The 17,447-nt window shown below is 51.4% G+C and overlaps 3 protein-coding genes across 4 annotated transcripts in view; all 3 read right to left on the reverse strand.

Moving 5' to 3' along the window:
* Positions 1-471: 471 nt before the first annotated feature.
* On the reverse strand, positions 472-10,162 carry KCNS1 (potassium voltage-gated channel modifier subfamily S member 1). Of its 2 annotated transcripts, none has more exons than XM_043480041.1 (4): positions 10,025-10,162; positions 9,066-9,186; positions 6,256-7,298; positions 472-3,434 (listed from the first exon to the last, which is right to left on the reverse strand). In XM_043480041.1, exons 2-4 carry the CDS (start codon positions 9,145-9,147, stop codon positions 2,964-2,966), a joined length of 1,596 nt encoding a protein of 531 aa, XP_043335976.1. In that variant the 5' UTR covers positions 9,148-9,186; positions 10,025-10,162; the 3' UTR covers positions 472-2,963. The 2 variants fall into 2 exon arrangements, with proteins under 2 accessions (XP_043335976.1, XP_043335977.1); XM_043480042.1 differs by having other exon boundaries at positions 9,066-9,125; positions 10,025-10,113.
* Positions 10,163-12,398: 2,236 nt separating this feature from the next.
* Positions 12,399-15,775, reverse strand: WFDC5 (WAP four-disulfide core domain 5). Its single transcript, XM_043480044.1, has 4 exons — positions 15,595-15,775; positions 13,599-13,739; positions 13,366-13,506; positions 12,399-12,994 (listed from the first exon to the last, which is right to left on the reverse strand). Exons 1-3 carry the CDS (start codon positions 15,677-15,679, stop codon positions 13,367-13,369), a joined length of 366 nt encoding a protein of 121 aa, XP_043335979.1. The 5' UTR covers positions 15,680-15,775; the 3' UTR covers positions 12,399-12,994; position 13,366.
* LOC122448931 (WAP four-disulfide core domain protein 5-like) overlaps positions 12,399-17,447 on the reverse strand; it is a 44,053-nt gene continuing 39,004 nt past the window's right edge. The window contains exon 5 of the mRNA XM_043480588.1: positions 12,399-12,994. The gene's annotated coding sequence lies outside the window, so the exon portion shown is untranslated. The remainder of the gene's footprint in view (positions 12,995-17,447) is intronic.

Below are 17,447 nucleotides of genomic sequence, written 5' to 3' on the forward strand. Positions count from 1 at the left end.
AAAGAAGTCAGTTTCTCTTGCTTGCAAACAAAGAACTCTTATTGTAACTGTTGTTCATCATTTCAATTATTTACTCTAACGAATTATGCTTTTTGACTAAGTAATCAGCTGGATTCCTGTTCCTATCTCTTATGTGCTAAGTCAATTCAGTCCTGACTGTTTGCAACCCTATGGACTGTGACCTGCCAGACTCCTCTGTCTATGGGGATTCTCCAGGCAAGAATACTGGAGTGGGTCTCCATGCCCTCCTCCAGGGGATCTTCCCAACCCAGAGATTGAACCCGCATCTCTTATGTCTCCTGCACTGGCAGGCAGGTTCTTTACCACTAGCACCACCATCGCTTATAACCTGTGCCTAACTGAAGACTGGAACCAGAGATTGCAGATTCTGAGTCACTCCACGTGTCACCCTCCATCCCCAGTCATCCAGAACGCACACCAGCCAGCCAGCTTCACACAGGCAGACACAGGTCCCTGGACCCAGACTCTTTATTTGCATCATGGTTTTCACTGATACACAGGAGTGGGAGTAAGCTGTTGCTTTTCTGCCAGGACTACATGTAGCCTTGTGATGGACGCAGGCCAGACGATTCTTCCCTGAGCTTTCCTCACACCCGCTCTAGGGGCTCAAAGGCTGGAAGTTATCTGGCTCCTTGGTATGTCCAGCAAGACAGTAAGGGTGGTGCATGCAGCCTTCCGGTCTCTGTGCCCTGACCTGGGCAGAGCTGGGCTAGGAATTATGTGTGTAGGAGGGCTGGTGTGTGCGTGGTGAATTCACAGGCAGCCTCTTGGCTTAGCTCCAGTCTCTGCTCCAATCTGGAGACCCAGAATCCATCCACCTGTGGGGGCTGACTGTGTCCTAGGCCCTGTATGGGACCCAAGGCCTTCACACATGCTGTTCCCTCTGCTTGAAACATGCTTCCAGGCAGCCTCACTGCCTGATTTGGTATTTATCCTTATGATGGGGTGACCACTTGCTCAGAAAAGTCTTCTCTGACCTTCTTGGTTAATGGTCCCTGCTCCCTTACAGGCTTACAGTTCCCTTTACTTCATAAAACTATTACATATTTATGTGATTATTGGATTAAAATCCACTTCCTCCACTAGTCTGTAAGTTTCATGAGCGCAGGGATATATATTTTCCTCCCCATTGTATCTCTGGAACCTAGTAAGCAGTTAATAATTCAAAAGCCAGGTGGGTGATGTAGATCTGAGAAGTGGTGGGGCTGACACATTGGCGCCTATGTGTATGAGCAGGTATGTGGGAAGTGGGGGTTGCTATGGGGAACTGGAGACATCGTGCCTGCCCCAACGATGTCTGAATTAAAAAATACACTAGAAATACTGTTCGGCCGAACAACATACATCTGCAGGGCACACATGTAGTCCCAGCTTATGCCCCTTCCAAAAGGTATTGGTTGAATGAGTGAGGAAAGAATCTATAAGGAAATCATTTTTAAATCCTCAAAAATCAAGGAGGAGGGAGGCAGAACCTCCTTTTCGAGCTCATCTCCGCCCTCTTTCTTGAGGACAAGTTCTCTATTTTCTCTTTCTCCTCAGCACCCAGCACACAGTGGACTGTACAAATCGGTCAATCCATTCAACATTGACAAAACACCTGTTCCGAACCAAGCTGGGCTCAGTGGGACAGTGTCTTCCATCTTGGAGCTCAGCATAGGGAAAGACAGAGCCACAGTCCAGCCATGATGGTCCCGTGATGGCTCTCCTAGCCACAGTATGTGGAAAGGGCTGCAGGAACCCTTCCCTCCCAACTTTCTCAGCATGTAGAGAGAGGATTCAGCAGGTCATAAGAGACATGGCCCCAGAAAAGGTGAGAGAGCTGGACCTGGCCAAAAGGGACAGGAGACTCAAGAATCTGCCTGGCTGGCGACCCATGGCAGGGCTGGAGGTCTGCGTCACGGGGAGAGGGGACCTGCCAAGGTCAGCCTAGGGGATCTGGGAAGGGGAGACAGATGTCCAGGCACAGTAGCTCCTTGCCATCAGTACTTCAGAGCTGAGTTGGCTCTAAATCAATGCCACCCCTGAACCATTTGGCTTTCATCTCCCTCTGGGGCACAGACTGTGACCATCTGATACAAGGGCTGAGATGTGGAGAAGGAGCAGCCCTAGCACAGCTGAGTCTAGACTTCAGGCCTCATGCCGGGGCCCCTTCAGATTTTCTGGATCTTAAGCCAGCTCTGGGAGGAAGCCTTAGGACTATTGCTTAGCAAGTCTTACCCATCCACTGAGGAGGCAGCCTCCTAGTCCTTCCTCCCAGACCTCCTCTTTGAGAGCTAACTCTTGTTGGAAGGTCCTGGAAAAGAACCACAGATGAGGTCCAGGGATTCTACATCTGAATCCCCTGTCTGGTCCTTTCCCTAGCTCTAACAGAAGTGTCTAACACCATGAACCAACTCTGGGGGCCCATGAACCACCTAAAACCACCTGCAAACTTTGTGAGGGTAGAAGAAAGACCAGAGCAAGAAATATTTGCCTTGGCAGATCAACAAGTTGGGATTCCAACCTTGGCTCCACCTCTTCTAGCCGTGTGATATTTAGGCAAGTCATTGTGCCTCTCTGAGCCTCAGTTTCCTCATCTGTGAAATGTCGATAATTCTCATCTGCTAACATAGGGTCAATGTGACATGGCTAACAGATAGGAAGTGTTCAGGAATTGTTAGCATCCTTTTGACTTTCCCTTTTTGGCTCATGCCTGTACTATAGGTGGCTTGAAGGTTCATTTATAAAGGTCTTTGGGTTGCTCTGCAGGCTCATAGAGTCTAGGATAACACTATGCTTCCCTGTGTCTTTAGAGGAAAGGACCCAGCCTCCAGGTGTCATTTCTGAGGCCAGAGTGAGTGATCCTGTGAGGTCATTCACTAAGAAGTTAAGCAGGGGAGGAATCTCTGCTCTATTTCAGCTGACTGCAGGGGTGTGGGAAGGGGGTGCATGGAGCCCTGGTTTTAATAAACCTGAGTGTTTGGAGGCCCACTGGAGGCCTGGGCCTCCAGGTCTTCAGACCTGCCCTCCTGGGAGGTCTCGCGAGAGGTCTCCAGAGACGCCTCTGACACCCCATCGATGCTGCTCAGCAAGTCCTCAAACTCCCGGTGGTCACTGTTGCGCACGGCAGCTTCCAGAGCCTTCTGGCGCCGGTAGAAGTGGGAGAACTTGTTGAAGATGATGGTGATGGGGAGTGCCACCACCAGGATGCCCCCCAGGATGCAGCCCGAGGCTGCCAGCTTGCCAGCCACCGTCACCGGTACCACGTCCCCATAGCCCACGGTGGTCATGCTCACCGTGCCCCACCACCAACAGGCCGGGATGGTGTCAAAGCCCACGTCCTCATCCTTCTCGGCTGTGTAGGCCACGCCGGAGAACACGGACACCCCCACGGCCAGATACAACAGCAAGATGCCCACCTCACGGTAGCTGTGCTGGAAGAGAATGCAGGAAGCCACGTGAGAGCTGGTTGGGCTTACAGACCTTGTGTTGGGCAGGTGTGGAAACTGAGGCTCAGAGAGTCCTAGGGGCAGGCCTGAAGTCATCCAGCAAAGCAGAACTGATGCCAACACCCAGGTCCCCCTGCTTCACACTAAGATCTTTCAACTACGATAGCCAGCAGATCGCCCTAGGATTGAACACAGGCCTGATTTCTGTTGTCCAAGGTGCCTGCCAGCTAAGCCATGGCTATTTCTTCTAGTGCAGGGGCCACTGGTGACAGCAACCAGTTATGGAAAGTTCATAATTTTTTCCACTGTTGCAGAACCAAGAGAACCACAGCTTATATTCCACAATGCAAAGAGGTGGGCTCATGTCCTTTGGTCTGTCCTAGTTCTGATAAGGACAAAAATATTTTCTGCCGCTCAAGGAAGCTGAGAGGATACATAGGTTCCCTGGACCACCTATTGAATGCACTTGCCTGTGCGCATGTATATCTGTTCTGCCCTTGAGATCAAGCCCTATGACACTGATTCTCTAGGGTGACTGTGCCCCCACGGGACATGCAGCAATGTCTGGAGTCATTTTGGGGGCAGGTGTGCTATTGGCATCTAGGTAGAAACATCTAGTACTGGCATCAGTGGTAGAGGCCAGGGATGCTGCTAAACACCCTACAATGCACAGGACAGCCCCACCAACAAGGAATTATCTGGCCCTAAATGTCCCCAGTGCCAGGGCTGAGAACCCCTGGTCTGGAACAGGGCCTCCCAACTATAAGGTGGAGAGACATCATGTCTGCTGATGTACTTAGTTGCTCAGATGTGTCTGACTCTTTGCGACCTGTGGACTGTAGCCCGCCAGGCTCCGCTGTCCATGGGGATTCTCTCAGCAAAAATACTAGAGTGGGTTGCCATGCCCTTCTCCAGGGGATCCTCCCAACCCAGGGATCAAACCCAGGTCTCCAGAATTGCAGGTGGATTCTTCACCATCTGAGCCACCACAGAAGCCCGTAAGGTGGAGAGAAATCAGGTAGGGGGGACCAATTCAGTATTTCTGGGGTTATTGCTTAGTTGTCAAGTCGTGTCTGACTCTTTTGCAACCCTGTGGACTGTAGCCTGCCAGGCTCCTCTGTCCATGGGATTTCCCAGTCAAGAATACTCAGGTGGGTTGCCATTTCCTTCTTCAGGAGATCTTCCCAACCCAGGGATCAAACCCAAATCTCCTGCATTGGCAGGCAGATTATTGCTGAGCCATCAGAGAAGCCCAGGTCTGCGGTAGGGCCAGAGATTTTGCAAATGCCCAGGTAATAAGAAAGTGGCTGCTGGCCAGGGGCCTCATCAGGAGTCTTTCACCCGTGTCTCAGACTCTGCTGCTTTGGTCAATACTCTTCTCCTTCCTTGAAAAAGTTAGCAGCATCAGGCCCTGGCTCCCTGCAGGGTGGAGGCAGGGTTCTGGGGCGCTGGAGAGATGCTGAGTTCAGGAAGTCTGGCAAATGAATTCCCTCTACCTGCCCCAGCATCCTGCCCAGCTGTCCTGCTTGCATTCAGCATCCTAGCTGCCCTGCCACAAGAGCATGCAAAACGTTTTCCTAAGCTATGCGTGGAAGGGACCTTTTAGCATCTTTTAGGGATTCTTAACAGGGTTGCATGGACCTTCAGGAGAAAGAGCCGAGGTGCTAGAGTCAGGACCAGCCGAACTCCTCTCTGGGCTGTCCCACTTACTCCCTGAGGAACTTCTGACAAGTCCTGGCACCTCTTGGAGCCTCAGTTCCCACATCTGCAAAGTAGTCATAGAAATACCTACCCTGTTTAAAACTCTCACAGGATCCCCTATTCCCGTGGAATAAAATCCAAAGCTGTGGGCCAGGGACTTCCCAGGTGGTCCACTGGCTTAGACTCCATGTTCCCAGTGCAGTGGGCCTGGGGTCAATCCCTGGTCAGAGAACTAGATCCCACATGATCCAACTAAGAGTTCTGGTGTGCCACAACTAAGACCTGGCGCAGCCAAATTAATTAAAATAAAATATTAAAAAAAATTGAGGGCCCTTCAGTACCCTGCCCCACTTACCTCTCCAACCTCTTCAGTGGGCATGTCCTTCCCTCCAGGTCCCCCTCCCAGCATCACCCTTATTCCTCTCCAGACCTTCATCCAAGCTGTTCACATTTCCTCCCTCCTCCAAACAGGTCAATTTCACCCCCTTGAGGGTAAGCTTGGGGGGGCAGGGATTCACCCCCAGTGCAGGGCCTGACACAGGGCAGCTGCTCAATAAGTTGCAACCAGGCTTTAAAAAGCCAACCCTCGAACCTCAGCTTCTTCATCTACTGGAAGGGAATAAATAATAGCATCTTCCTGAGGATAAAATCGAGAATGGATATGAAACTGGCACAGAGGCAGCATTCAGTAAGTGTTAGCTCTGGACCCACTGCTAGGCTTAACCTAGGCAGAGAGACCTATGATACCTGTGTTCTCGGATAACGCCAGCACAAAGGCTCACTGGGAGAAGCCTGCTTTGCGTATTTTTATGATGGTTGACTTGCAAAGAGTCGGACACGACTTAGTGACTGGACAACAACGATGTTTTGACAGATAGCTCCAAAATAATCTGTCTTGGTTTTTTTTTGTGTGTGTGTGTGTATGTTTTTGGTTTCGTTAAGCTCTGCCTCGATTTTCCCCTTCTGCCCTGGGAAATGGATAACAGAAAGACCTCCTGTTGAAATGCACACCTTGTATCCTGAGCCTGAACACCGCTGACCAGGAAGGGCCCCTGCTCACCCGCCCCACGGTTACACCCACCTCCCTGAAACCCCCACCCCCTACCTTGAGCGTTGCGCCCAGCGAGCGCAGACCGGTGGAGTGGCGCGCCAACTTGAGCACGCGGAAGATGCGCATGAGACGGAACACCTGCACCACCTTCCCCAGATCGCCCAGCTCCTCGCCACCCGCTCCGCCCCGGTCTCGGAGCGCCGCACCGGCCAGCAGCGTGAGGTAGAAGGGCAGGACGGACACGATGTCGATGAGGTTGAGCGGGTGGCAGAAGAAGTTGCGCGTGCTGGGCGCTAGCAGCAGGCGCGACGACACTTCGAAGCTGAACCAGGCGATGCAGAAATACTCGAGGCGCCGCAGCACCGGGTCGTCGCGCACGCCCTCAGGGCTGCGGCCCGCGGCCACTGCCGCCACCGCAGCCGCCGCCTCGCGGGCCTGGTACTCGGGCAGGCTGTGGATGCACATGGCGGCGATGGAGGCGAGCACCACGCCGATGGAGACGCAGCTGAAGAGCTTGCTGGGCAGCGAGTAGCCCGGGTTCTCCATGGTGAGCCAGAGGCGGCGGCGCAGGCGGCCGCAGCGCGCCGCCCCGTAGCGCGCCAGCTCGCGCTGCACGTCGGAGATCTCGTCGGGGCACGGGTCCACGCTGCTCGGCGTGTCGCTGTCCTCGTCCCAGGCGCGCGGCCGCGTCACCCGCCGCTCCAGGTAGCGCGCGCGGCAGCACGTGGCCAGCGCGCTCTCGCCCAGGCCCCAGTAGTCGGCCTCCTGGCCGAAGGCGAAGACGCACAGCTCATCGAGCACGTGCAGGTGGCCGGTGCGGTAGAAGTGCAGCAGGCCTAGGAAGAAGCCCGGGTGCCGATCGAAGTAGAACTCGCGCGCCGCCGCATCGTAGTCATCACACAGGCGCCGCGCCTGCTCCTCCGACGCCGCGGCCTGCAGGCGGCCCAGCCGCGTGCCCGGGAAGCGCGCCAGGGCGCGCGCGCTCAGCCGCCGCCGCACGCCGCCCACGTTCACGCGCAGCGCCTCGTCGCTTCGCCGCCAGGGGACCCGGGCGCCGGGCCCCGGGGACTCGCTCACCATGGCTGCGGCGCCCTGGCCTACGGACAGAAAGGGTCACGGTGAAGGGGGCGTCCTCGGACCTCCCTTCCCCAAAATGAAAGTGAGGTCGCTCAGTCCTGTCTGATTCTTTGTGAGCCAATGGACTGTAGCCCGCCAGGCTCCTCTGTCCATGGGATTTTCCAGGCAAGGGTGCTGGAATGGGTTGCCATTTTCTTCTCCCGGGGATCTTTCCGACCCATGGATCGAACCCAGGTCGCCCGCATTGCAGGCAGATGCTTTACCATCTGAGTCATCAGGGAAGCCCTAGTGCCTAGCCCCTTCCCCAAAGACCAGGTCTAAATTCCCCCCTGCGCCATCCACCAGCCAGGCGTGTTGGAGGCTCCATGTCAAGCGTCTGGTATGCCATAGGTGCACAGTGTCAGGTGCCCTCTGGCCTCAAGAGTCAGGCTTGGGTTTGAATATCTCTCATTCCCCAACTGGGGGGGTCTTTGGCCAAATCACCGAGTCTGCCTCCTTCATTTACATAAAGGAAATGCTGAGCTGTACCTTGGATGATGAGAGCTATTGAAGGCAGGATGTCCTGGCACCTGCTGGCTGCCCATACAGTATGTCTCCTTGCCCAAACCTGGATTTTCGCACACCAGAGGTTTCCTATGGGATCTTGGACAAGCCAGTACTTTGAACCTCAGTTTCCTCTTTTACACAATGGGATAGCAATGCTTACTATCTAGGGTTATTGGGAGAATCAATTTAGACCAGAAGGTCTTAAGGTGTGTTCCCTGAGCTAGCAGAGTCACCATCACTTGGGGATTTGTCAAAGATGCAGCATATTCTTAGCCTGCTGGGGACTTGCTGAATCACAAACTCAGGGGAGGAGATTCAGCAGTGTGCGTTTCAACAAGTTTGGAGGGTGATTCTGATGCACGGTCAGGATTGCGAGTCATTGGCTTAGACTTTTTAAAACATCTGTAGAGTCTGTCAGAGGGCTTCCGTGGGGGCTCAGCAGGAAAGAATCCACCTGCTAATGCAGGAGACATGGGTTTGATTCCTGGGTCAGGAAGATGCCCTGGAGGAGGGCATGGCAACCCACTCCAGTAGATTGCCTGGAAAATCCCATGGACAGGGGAGCCTGGCGGGCTATAGTCCATAGGGTCCCAAAGTGTCAGATACAACTTGGTGACTACACAGCAACCATAAGATTCAACCTGACTGAATTTTGGCACTCTTGTGTGACCATAAGCAAGTCATGTCACCTTTCAGAGCTTCTGTCAACCATTGCCAAGCGTGCTTAAAAATGTTAAATGATCTAATGCCTTTAGCAGGCCTGGCTCCAGAAGGGGTGTAGTAAGTCTTTCACCTGTTTTACTGTCTCCCAGAGTCAGGCAAACCTGGGCTTATCACCACCCCAATGCAGCTGGAGCCTTGAAGAAGATGCTTTTCTCCAGATTTCTATTTCTGGCACGATGCACAATTCACAATGCAGACAATAGCACCTGCTCTCGAAAGCTGGAGGATTAAGGTAGGTTATGGACATGATCAGCCTTAGTGGATACTCAGGAAATGTTAGCTCCTTCCACTGCTCACTGCCTCCAAGCTCTGCTGGATTCAAGGGCTAGTGACTCACCTCCTGACCCTCAGTAATCTCATCAGATTACTGAGATTACTTCAGTAATGCCTGCTTCTCAGGCTGGACCGGGGACTGAGTGCCTATCCAGCCGCTGGCCCAGTGCCTGACAGGAAGCACGCAGAGTACCTGTCACTCACCCTAGACCTGGTGTTTAAGTAGGTGGGGATTTCGTCCTTACCTCCGTCACTTGTGTGACCTCTGGCCAGTCTCCTGCAGCTCTGGGTTTTAGTTCCCTTATCTACAGAATGGAGATAATACATTCCGGTGAAGAGTTATTGTGAGTATGTGTGCAGAGGCCCCTGGAACACAATAGATGCTCAATAAATGTCAGTTCATTGCACTTCCCTCATTACACTTGGGTTCAAATTCTGCGACTGCCATTTACTAACTGTTGACCTTGACCAGAATCATGCCCCTCTCTGAGCTTCGGTTTTCTCATCTGTGAACTGGGGAACATCTTAGGTTTTATGACAAGTTTGGAGGATTAAATGAGGCGAATTGCTTATGGGCAGCACCATTCCTGGCACATAATTCGTGCACAATAAATATATATGTGATGCAGCTCCTATGCCTCTACTGGACTTGGATTCAAAAGATGGGGTTTCTAATCCAGTTCCATCACCCATTAGGCACATGACTGTGGGCAAATTCTTTTTCCTTTTTTCTAGAACTCACTTTCCTGCTCTATGAAACAGGATGAATAATTTAACAAACCTTCTCTGACAAGAATCTGAATATCAGTAAGAAAGATCAAATGATTTGCTGAAAATTATTATTCAGCTACCCCATGGAACAGTTGAGGCTGGAGGCTAGACTTTTTGATTCAAGACGCTCCATATATTAATTTTGAGCACCTAGTATGTGCTGGACAATTCTCTGGGCTCTAGATACACTTCACTGAGTTTAATCCCTCCACTAACCCTGACTGGGAGGTTTTCGACTCCTTCTGTACAGATGAGCCGATGGGACAGCCCCAAAGCTCAGCCAGTTCCACGCTGCTCACTCCTTGAGGGAGTTCTCATAGTGGGGCCGCGGGCACTGGGAACCCCGGGGGCAGCCTGGCTTCCTATTCTTGCAGCCCACGCCCCTTCCCCTAACCTAGTCTTCGCTTCCCGCCCCGCAAGGGAGGTCCCGTACCTGTAGGGGCCTTTCCAGGGCGCCCGCGGGCCGTGTGGTTCCCGAAGGCGCAGAGGCTGGAGAGCCGCTTTCCGGCGGGATCGCTCTGCCCCGCGGCCCCTCTGCGCCTCTGCAGCCTGCAGCCTCTGCCCAACCTTCCTCGTCCCCGGTGGCTGAGGTCTATTGATCGCTGCCGCTGCCCTGGGAGGGAGCCCGGAAGCGGTGGTTTCTATTCCTGACTCGGTTGAGAGAAGAAGCAGGGTGTGTGGAGACTGGACCCCCACAGCCCGGGCATCCTCACCAAGTCAGAGGCCAGGGGATGAGGGGTAATTTGGTGGGGGGGTCCCTGTAGAGGACAGCAGTAATAATAGCTTCCTTAGTTGAGTGCTTAATATGGGCCAGGGGCTGGGCTTCAGGTGACTTATCTAAGTTCTTGCCGACAGGGTCTTCTCTTCCCTGTTTCACAAGTGTCACTTGCTCAGGGCACTTAGCTAGACCTTGTGGACCTGGGATGGGGACTCACATATTCCAATATTTCAGCAGGGACATGTTGAAACAGGGAAGCCTGAAACAAATCATTTTGCCCCCGAAATTCAGTGTCCTCACCTGCCCACAGATTCCTGATTCATGGTGGAAAGGGTAAGATAGAACCCTGCCAAAGAGCTTTGTCAAGGTGTGTGACCCACAAGCTTTTATTAAACACCTACTGTGTGCCTGGTCCTGAAGATTAGGACCTGGATACAAGAAAGGATTCCTACTTTACAGATATTGTTATTAATAATGATTTATTTATTGGGAACTTACCTTGGTTCAAATATCACATAGACCTCATCTCTTAAACTGCAAAATGTTTGTGACATAGGCACTATTATTATTTTTCTAATGTTGCAGCTAAGAAATGTAAGGCTTTGAGAGGTGAGGTGACTTGCTCAAGGTCATATGGTCGACTTCTGAGTCCTCTACGCCATCACTGTCTGATAGATGTAATGTGAGCCACAAATAGACTTAAATTTTTCTTAAGGCAACTTTTAAAAACAGTAAAAAGAAAGGGGTAACATTAGTCTTACTGCTACATTTTGTTTCACCCCAATATTATTAAAATAATTTCAACATGGAATCAATAAAGAAATTATGAATGATATATTTTACATTTTCATTTTTGTGCTAAGTCTTCAAAATCCAGGTATTTCTTTGGGGAGTTTGGTTGTTTTGAATATTTATTTATTTGTCTGTACCAGGTCTTAGCTGCAGTGTGTGGAATCTTTATGATCTAAACCACCAGGGTTTGCCCCACATGTGGGCTCTTTTACTTGCAACATGCGGGGTTCTTTTTTCTTTTTTTTAGTTGCAGCATGCAAACACCAGGGCTTCCCTGGTGGCTCAGACGGTCAAGTGTCCGCCTGCAATGCAGGAGACCTAGATTTGATCCCTGGGTTGAGAAGGTCCCCTGGAGAAGGAAATGGCAACCCACTCCAGTACTCTTGCCTGGAAAATCCCAAGAACGGAGTGGCCTGGGAAGCGGCAGTCCATGGGGTCTCAAAGAGTTGGACACAACTGAGCGACTTCACTTCACTTCATGCAAACTCTTAGCTGGGGCATGTGGGATCTAGTTCCCCAACCAGGGATTGGAACCTGGTCTCCCTAGCAACTTGAAGAAATATGAAATTAATCACCTCATAATTTCTGTGGATCAGAAATCTGGGCATGGCATGGCTGGATTCTCTACTCAGTGTCTTACTAGGTTGAAGTTAAGGTGTCAGCCAGGGTGGTGGTTCTCATCTGGGGTTTGGGGTTCTCTTCCAGCTCACAGAGTGTTGGCAGAATTCATTTCCCTCTGGTTGTAGGATGGACCTCCCTCTTTTCCTGCTTGCTGTCTGCTGGGGATCACTCTCAGGAATGTCCATTGGGATGGCTCTGTGTGTTTGTGTGTGTGTGTGTGTGTCCACGTGAACTAAGTCGCTTCAGTAGTGTCTGACTCTTTGCTACCCTATGGACTGTAGCCCACCAGGCTCCCCTCTCCATGGGATTCTGCAGGCAAGAATGCTGGCGTGGGTTGCCATTTTCCTTCTCCAGGGCCTCTTCCGACCCACGGATCGAACCCTAATCTCTTACATCTCCTGCATTGGCAGGCAGGTTCTTTACCACTAGTGCCACTTGGATGGCTGTCATTCCCTTAACACCCCCACTCATTAAGCTCTGGCCATGGACCAGGCCCACAAGAAATAGAGGCCAGTGACTTATTATCCAATGGTAGAGTAAGACCCACCCATAAATAATGACATCTCAACTGTTCAGACAACATTTCCCCAAATGTGGAGCAATTTGAAATGATCTTAGCGTGAGTCTGGATGCAACATCGTACACCAGTGACTCTTGCATTGAGAAAGTTCTTTTCAATCCTGAGTATACCAGCAAGAATATCCCAGATTAGAGGTCTGTGTCTTTAACGTCTCTTTAACCCTCGTTAATCATCCTTTATCACAACAGAGACAGAGAGCAGGCTTCAGGCTCACAGTTCTGGGAGGTGGCAGTATCTAGCCAGAATCTAATATTATTATTTCATATCATTTAATCAGACATGATTTACTTACATGGAAGTTAATTGCTTTAGTTGCATCTGCTTTTACACTTACATTCTGTTTGTGACAAGTGACCCTGTTTATCCCATTTAAAGTAGTGATATCCAGTTTCTCTTTTCAAGTAAATTTATTTTTATAGAAAAGTGAGTCCCTTGGAAGAAAAACATTAGGTCAATAGGAGTACAGGCAATACACAAAATATCATGATGCTATTTTGCAGGTATGGCGAACATTGTGAACAGATTGACGTTTGGAAAATTCTTCTAGAACAGAGTTTATTAAGGTTGGAATTTCCACTGGCAGGGCAGCTTCTCTCTGGGTTGCTGGGTCCCAGACCCCACCCATCTTCATATCTTCCTGCAGAGAACCCCATCCCATGGTTCAGAGTTATGGATCCTAAGCCAGAATTAGCCTGAGGAGAGACAAGGAACAGGTTAACCCCCTTTCCATGATAAAGCTCTGGGCTCTGGGTCTGATTCCCCCATCCAGACCCCATCAGCCCAGCCAGGAGGGCAGGACTCCCCACCCTCCTTCACAGGGGCAAACTGAAGCTCAGAGCGTTAGGGCCGTGGTCCAGGTGATACAAGTTCAACAAGAGGACAGGGACACCCGGTTCCTCTGTGATCCTAGGAGGACCCTTCCCACCCCATCCACTTCTCCAGGGCTGGCCACAGGAGGCCCAGGCTTCTGGGAAGGTTCCTGTTCAGCTGGCTGAACTCGAGGGATCTCTTAGGGCTGGGACTCAGAGAGGGGAGGAGCTGGCCCGAGCACACACAGCCCTACCTCAGACAGGGTTTCTGCAGTCCCGGCCGCAGGCACCCAGGCAGCACCGCTTGCGGCCCTGGCAGTCAGAGTCCTTGGAGCAGAGGTGCTGCGCAGGGCTCAGGCATCGCAGACGGTCCTCGGGGCATCTGCCCATCTTAACTGCAACACAGGGACCGGGGGAGTCCTGCCGGTGCACCGGCCCTGGGGCTTGGGGTCTGGCTGGAGTCAGCACGGTGGAGGGGGACCCTTACCTGAGACCTTCCGCACGCACTGGAGGAAGCACGCTTGGCGACAGCACTTCATCCCTGAGGGACACTGGCTGTCGTGCAGACACTGGTCAGGCACCGAGAGGAGGCAGGGCCCGTCATCCGGTGGGCAGCCCCCAGACTTCTCTGTAAGAGAACTCCCCAGATTTTGCCACTGGAGGCAGTTCAGAATTCAGTATAAGCACTGTCCTGGGGATCGCGCAATCTAAATTCTCCACTCCATACTTCTTTGCCCATCGTTTGCAATTTTTTAAAAATTTTGGAATGGACTTGCTTGTTTTTTATTTATTTTTTTATTGACATCTAAAGTGAAATGTAATATATCAGTTTCAGGTGTGCAACGTGATGATTTATTTTTGTATGTTCTGCAGAATGATCACCACAGTGTCTTGTTAACGTCGGTCACCATACATAGTTATAATTTTTTTTCTTGTGATGAGAACTTTTAAGATCAATTCTTTCAGCTACATCCAAATGTGAATTGTAGCATTATTAACTGCAGTCACCAGGCTGTACCTTATATCTTCGTGACTTATTTTATATCTGGAAGTGTGTACATTTTGACCCCCTTCACCCATTTCACTCCCACCCCTGCACCCTACTTTTGGCAACAACCACCAACTGTTTTCTGTATCTATGAGCTTGATTTTTTTAGATGATACCATACAGTATTTATCTTTCTGTCTGATTTATTTCATTTAGCATAATGCCCTCAAGGTCCATCCATGCTGTTGTAAATGGCCGGCAAGGCTTTTTTTGTTGCTGTTGTTTTAGTTTGGTTTGTACTCCAAGCCTGTTTTCTGTGAAATGGGAAGCTACACTGCATCCTCTCAGGGTTGATTTGAGACTCAGATGACATAAAAGGCAGAGGGAAAAAAACAATTTTAAATTCAAAATCTCCACCTGGGCAACTAGACCGTGCCTGATCTGGCCTCAGCCCATCTGTCTGGTCTCTTCTTCTACCGTGTTTCCACTTTGCGGCTTCTTATCAGCTCCAAGCTGCTTCTCTTTGCAGGCCCTGTTTTTTGCCCCGTGTATTACTCTCAAGTTTGCATCTGCCTTCCATCACCTTCTCTCCAAATCAGGCTCCCCACTCACAGACATATACACAGAGACACAGTCATATACACACACCAGTGTGGTCAGAGTGTTACAGGCCCAGAAGGGATGGAGGTGGAGGCATCGCCTGGGTGGGGAGGCACATTTCTGGCTATCTCTGCAGCCCCAGCCTCTCCCCACTGTTGACAGGTCAGACTCAGCCTTTTAAAGGAGGCGGAGGAGAAGAGAGGTAGGGTAGGTAGAGCTTCCTTCTGAGAGATCCCCAATCCAAGAGACCACGCCCCCTACTCAACTCCGGAGTCCCTTTCACAGATTGGGCTGGGAGACAGAGAAGCCTGGAGAAGGACACAAACAAGATGGGCAGGGGGCCAGACCAGACCTGTTTGGCCACAGAGGATGACAGAAAAGATCATCTCCCTGCTGTGCAGACCCACAGGTCCAGACACCCCCATGGAGACACAAAGAGCGGGGACCAACCGTCCCCTCCAACCCTCCGCAGAGGCACAGGAAGACACCAGTTCTCACATGGACACCCATGCAGGCTCAGACACACATGTGTGCGGTCGTCCCTAGGGATACATGGGCAGACTCAGATCACACCAACACTCAGGCACAAAGCTACACCTATAACTAGAGGGAGATGCATGTGTGTGAACACAGTCCTACAGTCAGATGTGTAGAGAGGCAAGCACCAGAAAACTGGCAAGAAGACATTTACAGCTGCACATGCAAGCAGGCTGACAGGCATGAAGATGTACAGACAAGAGGCAAGCTGCTGGAAGTACTAAGAAGCAGGCGCACACACACACACACACACACACACACTTACACTTCATTGCCTGCCTTCCCCCAAACCCTTATTCTTGCCTAAAAGGTAGAAACCACCTCTGTCCCTGGAGCAGAGGAACCTACCCATACTCACCTCCCTTCCTCCTGCCCAAGGCAGCAGGTAACTGGCTCCCCAAACTCAGGAGGGCCACCAGGAGGAGGAGGCTCTGGGCCCTCATGTTTCTGTTGCTGACACCTGATAAGGTAGAATCCAGAGGCCCCCAGATTAACACCTACTAACCTGGGGGAGGCTAGAGTAACTGAGTTGAGGGAGGAAGGAGAGGGGATAAACAGAGTGGTATGTGTCTGCCTCATCCTGGCCCCACCCCCTGCCCAAGAGCCACTGTGCAAGGGTGCTTGTGCAAGAATGGATGATGGGTGAGGACCCGCCCTGGGTGTCCGGGGCTGGAATCCGGTTCTACCTGTATCTCCTACTTGGGTTGTGATTTGGACAAGCCTTGTTCGTGTTTGGACCTCAGTTTTTCTCATTTGTATGAAAGATAGAGTTATTGAGTCAGGGGGTCCCTTTCCTGGGTCTCTAACATCTTGAAGACCCAGCCATGGCTTATGTGGAGGATAGAAGTCGGCTTTGAATGTCCAGGAAGGGTTTGCAGAGATCTGGACACTTGAAAAGGGAAGCTTTCGCGTTAGGGTCAGTGCTCTCTGCTGGAGATGGCTGGCCCAGGCTGGCACGGTGAGTGGGGCCAGCCCTGGTCTCTCCTCTAGGGCTCCGGTGGATGAGAGAGAGAGACCACTCTGCCTTTGGTAAGATCACCTCCAGTGGCATCTGGTAGAACTGCCCTCTGTCTGGAGCTGGCTGAGCTATCAGAGGTGGACAGAGCGAGGCTTTAGATTTGGCTGCAGTGGCTAGTTACAGAGGATGAAGGTGGCCTCTGGGACCCCTTCCCTGGCCCTAAGGGATCCTGAGCAAAAGGTCATCTCAGCCAACTCTCACCCCCCACCCCCCACCTAGATTTCACATCATCCGGCTCCTGTGTTTGGTGGAAGAGAGGCAAGTGGCTCTCAGAGTCCTAAGGGGCCCCAAGTGGAAACGCACTAAATCTGAGTAACTCACCAGGATGGGAGGAGATCAGGGACATCCTCCCCGCCCTCCTGTCTGAAAGATGAGGGAACAGTTGCCTGTAGCTGGGAGGGGGCTGGCTCAAGGACACAGTTAATTCTTAACTAGGCTGGGACGTCTTCTCCATGGGAACATCGCTTCTCCATGATCCCCATCCTGTTCTCGGAAGTGAGGCGATCCCTCCTCTGACCCTGAGAAAGGAAGAGAGATTTCCAGTCCAAGACAACCCTCAGTCAGGAAGTGCTTGCGGGGGTTTAACCTCATGCTGTCTTCTAAGTTCTCAGGAAAAGAGCGGCCCTGTAGTTCATGATCTGATGTGACTTTGGGAATTCTGGCATCCCCTTGGCAGCTTTCTTTAGAAGGAAAGCTTTATGAGGCTGATTTTTATTCCTGATTACAAACTACACAGACTACTTGGCTGTTGCTCACAAGCAAGTTCAATAAAAATCAAAACCCCAAACTGAAGCTCAGAGAAGGAGAGTTATTCTCCTGAGGTCACACAGCAAGTTCTGGGCAAAGCTGAGACTGACTTCCAGGCCATTGTTCTGGAAGTCACTCACAGTGTCTCCTCCCAGGAAGTTGAACTCCCTGGCACCTCCTTGGAACAGGACAGACCAGTGCATGGACAGCAGAGCCATGAGGTCATTGGGGTGTGTCTAGGAAAGTCCCCCTTCCACTGTAGGTTCCTGCCACCCCTTAAGTCTTCCCTACCCCCAAATTATTATTGTCTAGAGAAAGGCTGGCCTGGATGAAGCACAAGCTGGAATAAGATTGCCGGGAGAAATATCAATAACCTCAGATATGCAGATGACACCACTGTTATGGCAGAAAGCAATGAAGAACTAAAGAGGCTCTTGATGAAAGTG

Source organism: Cervus canadensis, chromosome 10 (genome assembly GCF_019320065.1).
Source record: "Cervus canadensis isolate Bull #8, Minnesota chromosome 10, ASM1932006v1, whole genome shotgun sequence".
Taxonomy (NCBI): domain Eukaryota; kingdom Metazoa; phylum Chordata; class Mammalia; order Artiodactyla; family Cervidae; genus Cervus; species Cervus canadensis.

Excerpts from the sequence above, each read along its gene's own strand:
- KCNS1 (XM_043480041.1), bottom strand. The coding sequence starts at position 9,147 with ATGTATTATCTCCATTCTGTAGATAAGGGAACTAAAACCCAGAGCTGC. Across the intron at positions 7,299-9,065 it reads AGGTCACACAAGTGACGGAG|GCCAGGGCGCCGCAGCCATG; the intron begins GTAAGGACGAAA and ends TTCTGTCCGTAG. Across the intron at positions 3,435-6,255 it reads CGCTGGGCGCAACGCTCAAG|CACAGCTACCGTGAGGTGGG; the intron begins GTAGGGGGTGGG and ends ATTCTCTTCCAG.
- WFDC5 (XM_043480044.1), bottom strand. The coding sequence starts at position 15,679 with ATGAGGGCCCAGAGCCTCCTCCTCCTGGTGGCCCTCCTGAGTTTGGGG. Across the intron at positions 13,740-15,594 it reads CTTGGGCAGGAGGAAGGGAG|AGAAGTCTGGGGGCTGCCCA; the intron begins GTGAGTATGGGT and ends GTTCTCTTACAG. Across the intron at positions 13,507-13,598 it reads GTGCGTGCGGAAGGTCTCAG|TTAAGATGGGCAGATGCCCC; the intron begins GTAAGGGTCCCC and ends CCTGTGTTGCAG.